General features: G+C 47.1%; 1 protein-coding gene across 1 annotated transcript; it reads right to left on the reverse strand.

The window, feature by feature from the left end:
* Positions 1 to 517: 517 nt before the first annotated feature.
* Positions 518 to 6,607, reverse strand: LOC115095976 (serine/threonine-protein kinase pim-1-like). Its single transcript, XM_029610371.1, has 6 exons — positions 5,705 to 6,607; positions 4,765 to 4,871; positions 4,596 to 4,646; positions 3,557 to 3,923; positions 2,319 to 2,495; positions 518 to 1,812 (listed from the first exon to the last, which is right to left on the reverse strand). Exons 1-6 carry the CDS (start codon positions 5,742 to 5,744, stop codon positions 1,655 to 1,657), a joined length of 900 nt encoding a protein of 299 aa, XP_029466231.1. The 5' UTR covers positions 5,745 to 6,607; the 3' UTR covers positions 518 to 1,654.
* Positions 6,608 to 7,674: the final 1,067 nt, after the last annotated feature.

A 7,674-nucleotide genomic window follows, 5' to 3' on the forward strand; every position in this document is an offset into this window, starting at 1 on the left:
TTTCCTAAAAATGAAACCCCAGCAGCAAAAACTCGGGAAGGAAAAGGACCTGAGTCCAAGGGGCAGGAGGAGGAGGGCTTCAGGACCCACTGAGGGAACCAGTCCCCTGGCTATCAGTGGTCCCGGGCTAAAATCTGCCAGGGGTTTCCAACCCCCCCGTTCGCCCGGCTCAACCTGAGGGATGGCCCTCAACAGGAACCTGACGCCTGGGAGAGCAGACGTTTTGTCCTCTGCCTCCATCTGCGTGAATAAACCCAACTTGTCTGGACTGATCTGGCTATGTTCAGGAACTTGATAATGGTATATTTTCTCTCTCTTGTATAAATTCACTTTCCTGGCCCCTCACCTTTTTAATTTGGACTAGTTACGCAGCATCTAAATTCTAAGACTACTTAGTAACCTTTTTTTCTTTGCTACCCTGTTTTCTCTTTTCCTGTCCAACTGTTAAATGTCAGCTCGCAAAATTCTATTAAATAAATAATTTAAAGAAAAAGGAAAGAACGCCAAGGCATTTAAATTTAAAGTAAAACTTGTATTAAATATGTTTATATTATTACACACACTTTGCATTATTTACAATCTCAAGCACAGCAAGACAAAAACTCTTTCAAAAGTTTCTTAAATAGTAATAAAAAAATGTGCCAGCCAGAATGCCCCCGTCCATTTCCAGAATCCTCCTGCGGGAACTTGCAGTCTTTGCTCACCACCTCCCGGGAAGAAGGGGACAGGAGATGGGGGGAGGGAGACCTGGCTTTTTGCACAACCACCTATAGAATACACAAGTATTTACCAGATGTGATCTTCCAATGTAATCCCAGCTGCAAGGCCAGAATTAAAAATTCATATTTCTTTTTCAGGTGTGGGGGCAGGGCAGGCAAAGCAGAAACAAGCTGGCGCAGAGCACCTACCCACAGGCAGACAAGCAGCAGCTATGGAACTAGATCAGAAAGACAAAAAAAACAAAAACAACCCCCCCCCCCCCCCAAAAAAAAAACCCCTCCAGAGTCAAGAAGGGAATCTCCTCCTATGGTAGTTAGGGGGAGCTGCTCACTCAGTGCTAGACTAGGATCTAACCTATTATCTCAGCCAGACAGAGCAAATAAGGATCTATTAGCTCAGCAGGAAGCCTGGAAGGTGGATAGCTGCTCCTTTAGCACCCAGCTAGAACTGGATCTCCTACAAGCTCAGCTGGAGGAGAGAAAGAGCGTGAATGGGACACGCACGACAGCCAAGCTGTCTGACCTTGCTGCCAACCTCCGAACCTTTCCCGGGTGCTTCATGCAGCAGACGTAGGAGTAAGGGAAGGGTTGAAGCCAGGTGAGGGCTTAAGGTTCTTGTTTCTTGCACTGTTGGACTTCAGGTGGGTTATTACCCTAAAGTTTCCTTTTTTAACCCCACTGTGGAGTTACTCTGCCTGCCCCCCACCCCCCCTCCACCTGTTTTTTTGGTGTAAGTCGCACACGGGCCTGCAGTTGACACCTTGATGATATGTCAGCCCCTGCAGCTTTTTTTCTTTCAGACCTGTAAAACCAGGTCCCGTCATATTGTCATTAACTCCCCTCCTTGGGAGGTCTTGAGGATTATATTTTCCCCACCCACCCGGAGGAATCACAGCTTTGCCTCCAGCTCTTCTCCATGTCTCTCACAGCCTCCGTCAGCAGGCAGGGTCCCTCAGTGGCGAGGTGGGGAGGTAGACATCCTTCAGCTGCCGGATGGCTCCCACCTTGGTCCAGGGGTGCTGCAGGATCTGTTCCAGTGTAGGACGTTCTGAAGCTCTTGGAGACAGGCACCAGCGGATCAGCTTCTCACAATCTGTAGGTGAAGGAAAGAGAGGGGGAGGGAGTTAAGCCTCCTGGTTTCTGTCCATCCCTCCCAACAGGCCCCTACATACTGCACAGGCTGCTCCTTCATGAATTAAAAAAAGGATCAGAGCTGGAGACTGTCAGTCACTGGCATAAGTGGAGTGATTAGTGCTGTTCACAGTCCTCCCTTTCGCAGAGGAATTAAATTTCATATAATTATTTTTTTACTCCAGTTTAGGGACACTGACCATTTGTTGTTGTTGTTGTTTAAGGACAGGCTGATTTGGTACTATTTAGCCCCTACTGCATGCAGGGACTTGTAGATCTGATTTTCTGACAGTGGCAGGGCCTGCAAGTCCATGTCTGCACTGCAGATGGGAAAGGGGAAGGGGAGGTAATACAAAAGTTGTATGCACAAAAATGTGCTCACAAACTAGAAATGAACATGTGCAGGGAAGATGCTGCAACTGCACGTAGCCTACCATGGATGTGCCACTGTTCCTCCCTACCGCATACCTGCGGAGACCCGGGTCCGGAAGCAGAGGTGTGCCTGCTGGATCTCCTCATCTTGCTCAAATGGGATATCCCCACACACCATGTCATAGAGAAGAATCCCCAGGGACCAGACAGCAGCCGTGCGCGCGTGGTAGCGGCGGAAGGTGATCCACTCGGGGGGGCTGTACACACGAGTGCCTGCAGGAGAGAGGAGGAGGAGGTTACAGAAGGCAGCCAGGGAGCTCCAAGACCAGACACCTGTATAACTAAGGCAGCAAACTTGACCTGCTTCCCATTAGCTCCATTCAGTGGCAGCACTGAGCCATGCCTCTGAAGCCAGGAACCTGTGCAGAAAGCCCTGGACTCATTCCCCCAACCTCTGCACACTTGGACTTCTACGTTCTACTTGGAATGCAGAACATATCTCCATGCATGTGGTGGGAGTAAAACCCGAACTGACTCAATCTTTCCTGAGAAATTAGAGCAATCTGGCAGCCCCGCGTGCCTAAACAGACACAAGAAGGTGGAAAGATGCCAAGCAGAGCTGCTCCTATTTTACTGACAGGAGCCAGACTCTTCCTGTTTCTCAGGGACGTGGAAGGGGAACTGTTGGCTACGGTGAATTCCCCACAGCTTTCTTCTAAACACTTCCTGGTTTTCATGGCTTTTTTTTTTTTGGGGGGGGGGGGGAGTGGAGGGGGACTGCCAGAACAATATCTTTATTCTATTGCTCAGTTTTCTGCATTCCTTCTCGTCTTCCTGACTCTCAACAGGTTCCCCCTCCCCATTCATAGACAAAGATTGAATTCAGAAATGTTGTACTGGGGAGTGCAGTGGAGCGGGAGTGGGGGGTGGGGAAGGTGGCAAATCTAAATTATTAAGGGGGGGGCACCAAGTTGTGACCTATTCTGTAATGTTAATAGTTCATTCCTTACAAATTAACATATGTTTTCTAGACACAAAAAAAAGCCCGAACTATTGAATCAACTTTCGTGCATGGCTGGGATAGTGATTCCCAAGGGTACAAGCCTAAATTTCTGCTCTGTTCGCTTAGCACAGGTTGCACCTGGCGTGTTAGGGCCTCATCGAAGTTACAGTTTTCGAGCAATTCTTGGATGGGTCACTAGATGTCACTGTCGGTCAGCGCTTGGCTCTTTCTCCTATGCGCTGGAGCAGCGGCTGCTGCTGTTTCAAATAAGACGGTAAAAAAACAAACAAAAAAAAAAACAACCCACAGCCTCTCCGCCCTCCCTCCTTACCCTCGAAGTCCGTGTACACGCCGTCCTGGAGGGTGGCGCCGGAGCCGAAATCGATCAGCTTCACCTCGCCGGTGCAGAGGTCCAGCAGCAGGTTCTCGTCCTTGATGTCGCGGTGCACCACCCCCCGAGCGTGGCAGTGCCGCACCGCCTCCAGCACCTGCAGGAAGAAGCCCCGCGCCAGCTCCTCCGGCAGCGGGCCCCGTTCCGTGATGAAATCGAAGAGATCCTGGGCCGGCTCAGGCCTCTCCAGCACCAGAAAGAAGCCCTCGGGCGTCTCGTGCCAGTCCAGGAGGCGGATCACTCCCCGGTGCCCCGCGCCCACCTTCTTCATCAGTGCAATCTCCAGAGGCACCCGGGAGCCACCGGGCTGCAGAGAGAGAGAGGGGGGGGGGAAAAGATCGATGAGGATCCTGGCTAAGAAATGCTGTTGCCGGTCCTGTAAAATGCGTGAGGCGGGGTAGGGGTTCGCTTCTGGATCATAGACTAAATCTTTTACTCAGAAGGAAGGGTCCCCATCCCTAAAATATCGAGTAAGTGCAGGATGAGGACTTCATAAACCAGGGTGGTGTTATACTGGAGGTGCGGCCCCCTAGAAGGGTGCGGGGGCAGGGCAGGCCCAAAGGAAGCAGACAAACTGGTCTCTCGCTTTCCAGTTCCAGATGAGTTAAGAAGCAGCGCGGGAGTGAAGAGGGTTGGCAAAGGGTGGAAGGAGCACCCGGGACCAAGAAAAGTCTGGCCCCTTACCGCGATTCACCCTGGCCCACTCCCTGTACTTCTGCTCATATTGACTTTTATTTTTATTATATATTTTTTTTAATTTTTAAGTTGACGCCAACATCTCTATGAATAAGTAAACAGCAAAAAGCGAAACTCGTATGACATGTAACCAGGGTGCCCACGCTCGCCTGATCTGCATAACAATTTGATGAAAAGCGATGACTAATAAGCAAAACAGAGTGAGAGACTGGCAAGCGGCAGCTTCTTAATGCTCTCCTACACACAACAGAAAGAAAGAAAAAAAAAAAAAAACCCAACTCACCAGTTGTGCCCAGTCTACCACCCGGCTTCTGCAAACGTGCTTTATTGCCACCTGCAAAACAAGCCCGAAATGCTTTTTTGAACTTGGTGTAAGCCACAGTGTACAGCCCCTTCCTCCAGCCCAGCGCCGGGGACATGCTGCAGTGCATTGCCCCGGGCCCATGTCTCACCTGCAGTCCGTCCGCCACTCTGTGCCCCGAGTACACGGTGCCAAAGCCCCCTCGGCCAAGCACGGGCCCCAGCTGGTACAGCTTTTCAAAGGACTCTTTATCCTTCCCTATGAAAAGAGAGAGCCGAGGGTTACACGGCAGGTCTTGGACACCATACGCAGGGCGCTGGATAACAAGAGTTCAGCCCAGTGTTGGGAAGATCGCTCAGTTCCAGGCCATTTAAGGCAAGGCCTGGGTTCAGGGCACTCCTGAATCGTGACTGCTGGAAAGTGGGAGGATGGCGGGCGCCCTGCTTCTTGCCTGCTGCCTCAGAGTCCCCATGCCCGGTTCTGGCAAGAGAACTGCGACAGGAGTGCTGTCCTTTTCATTGCCCTAGGGTTCCAGCTTGAAGTACCTGCCGGAAGAGAGTATGTTGCCCGGGGCGGGGGACAGGATTTTCCTATTCAGTAATGCTTCAATGGTTCATCTACCAGCATAATACAATATGTTAAACAGAATGGGGCGTTAAGGAGGGTTGCGACATTCGCTAATCGTACAGGATGAAAAGAAAGCATCCTGCCCATGAACCAAGTTGATTCAGGTTAACCAGTGATCAAAATCCAGTGAGAACCACTACACTAAATACAGGCCAGTGGACTCGAGCGGATCTTTCCCAGGAGTTGTCACCCTTAAGAGACATCCAACCGGTGAAGGCTAAGGAGGCATAACGATACTCAATATACCGCCTCCCCTTCGATTCCAATGCAAAAAATATTTATTTCACAAGCATGCATTTATTGCATTGCATTTAAAGCCTGAAAAGAATTACCTGAAAAAATAAGATCTAGAGGAACAAAAATGAACAGACTATAAAAGCATAGACTAGGTACAGAGAGAGAAAACGAAAGCAATATAATACACGACAGCCAACAAAAACTCTTGTAGCTAAATATGTTATTACCTGGCGATGAACAGAGCACCTCGATGGTCTTGGTTAACATGTCCAAGGTGATGAGTGAGGAATAGCTCACACCCTGTGGCAGGCGAGTGCTTTTAAATCCTGGGGAAATGGATGCAGATTCTCCCCCTCTTCCTTAAGAGAGTTTCAGCTGGTCATTACAAGCAATTCCCAGAGTGCAAACAACTGCCATGCTCCAAAAGAAAATAAATAAACGCCTTCACAATCTTGCCGATTAATTAATATTATTGTTGTATCAGGGATGCAGTCCTTCCTACTACTACGGCAGCTGGCAGGAGCTTCCCCCAGCCACTAAACTCCACCGCTACAGCGCGAGCCGGACTTAAGAATGAAACAGCTCCGCCCGCAGAACTCGGGCCACAGCCAATCAGGACGCGCGCTCCCTCCATTCGCTCCCCCCTTAGCTACAACCCTATATACAATAACAAAAAGCTGCTGCTTGCTCTGATGTAATATTCAAACAAGACACTGGCTCTCATAGCCAATGGAGTCGCTGCTATGCAAATTACTTACGTGTGCGACCAAATTTCCCACCCCGCCTGCTGAGGATTTTCCAGGAACGTAAATTCTGCCACTGCTTCATGCTAACAAAACTATTGTTCTAGTGTATTTATACTTCCTCTTTTGTCTAATATTACAGCATTTCTCTCCTTATGTATTTATTGAACTCCAATGTGAATTTCATTAGTCTGAAACCTAGAATTCTGCAAGAATCTATTTTGGGGAAATACATTTGCTGCTATTTATAGATAAAATTTCATTTTCCGTTTAATGTATTTAACATTCTTGGGATTTTTTTAAACACAATATGTGTCAGAATGAGTAGTGATCACTCATAAATGTGCAAAAGGGCGGAATGACTATACACACATACCCACAAAAAATAATTCAGTCATTGCAATCATAATTCCAAACTCATATTGTCTCAGCAACCAAAAATAAAAATAATATACAATAATTATCTAATGATTTTGATTGTTATGGTTTGTAATTAAAAAAAAAAACCACAACAAGTGCAGAGAAAATTTCATAGTCCATATAATCTCAAAAAGGCTTTATTAATTCAATAGATGGCAACTCCACTGTTTTAAAAGAAAACTCTTTTAAAGGGTCCCCCGACACGGACCCCGTGTTTCGCCAACAGGCTGCGTCGGGAGAGACAACAATTTATAGCAACAATCTGTAGATATAAACATGGGAGTTAACAAAGGACCATACATAAGTAGGGCAAGCCGACGTGAAACAGAAACAACAGTAAGACGTCAAACATACCAATGTTGTTGATAGTGAGAATTCACAGGGAGCGCACAAGGTCCTTTGTTAACTCCCATGTTTGTATCCACAGATTGTTGCTATAAATTGTTGTCCCTCCCAACGCAGCCTGTTGACGAAACATGGGGTCCGTGTCGGGGGACCCTTTAAAAGAGTTTTCTTCTAAAACAGTGGAGTTGCCTCTTATTGAATTAATAAAACCTTTATGAGATTATATGGACTATGAAATTTTCTCTGCACTTGTTGTGTTTGTACTATAATTGCTGAGTGCAGTTGCAGCTCATGTGCATTTATTTTTAATAATAAAAAAAAAAAAACCCACCCCCATCTCTCCTAAAAAAAAAAGTTTGTAAAAAATTCACCACATCAATGTGCAATCAGGATCGGAAAAATAATTGCAATTTTGTATCAGAGTATTTTGAACTTTTTCCTCTGTTTTTTTCCTCTCTCATCATGGCCACAGATACTGTATAAAAAACCTTTTGCTTATTTTCCCTCCAGGGAAAAGAGGCAGATTGCACATCATCACAATCAAAATGTTTAAAAAATAATGTTTTTGTATACAGGTCTAATTTTCTAAAAATAATAATAATAATGATGATGATAAACCAAAACCCAAAAGTACCAGGTCAGGAGCAGCAGCAGCAGCCTCCACCTACCACTCTGGAGGCAGTGGAAGG

The sequence above is a fragment of the Rhinatrema bivittatum genome, chromosome 1 (genome assembly GCF_901001135.1).
Source record: "Rhinatrema bivittatum chromosome 1, aRhiBiv1.1, whole genome shotgun sequence".
NCBI classification, from domain to species: domain Eukaryota; kingdom Metazoa; phylum Chordata; class Amphibia; order Gymnophiona; family Rhinatrematidae; genus Rhinatrema; species Rhinatrema bivittatum.

Excerpts from the sequence above, each read along its gene's own strand:
- LOC115095976 (XM_029610371.1), bottom strand. The coding sequence starts at position 5,744 with ATGTTAACCAAGACCATCGAGGTGCTCTGTTCATCGCCAG. Across the intron at positions 3,924-4,595 it reads TGGTAGACTGGGCACAACTG|CCCGGTGGCTCCCGGGTGCC; the intron begins GTGAGTTGGGTT and ends CTCTCTCTGCAG. Across the intron at positions 2,496-3,556 it reads CGTGTACACGGACTTCGAGG|GCACTCGTGTGTACAGCCCC; the intron begins GTAAGGAGGGAG and ends TCTCTCCTGCAG.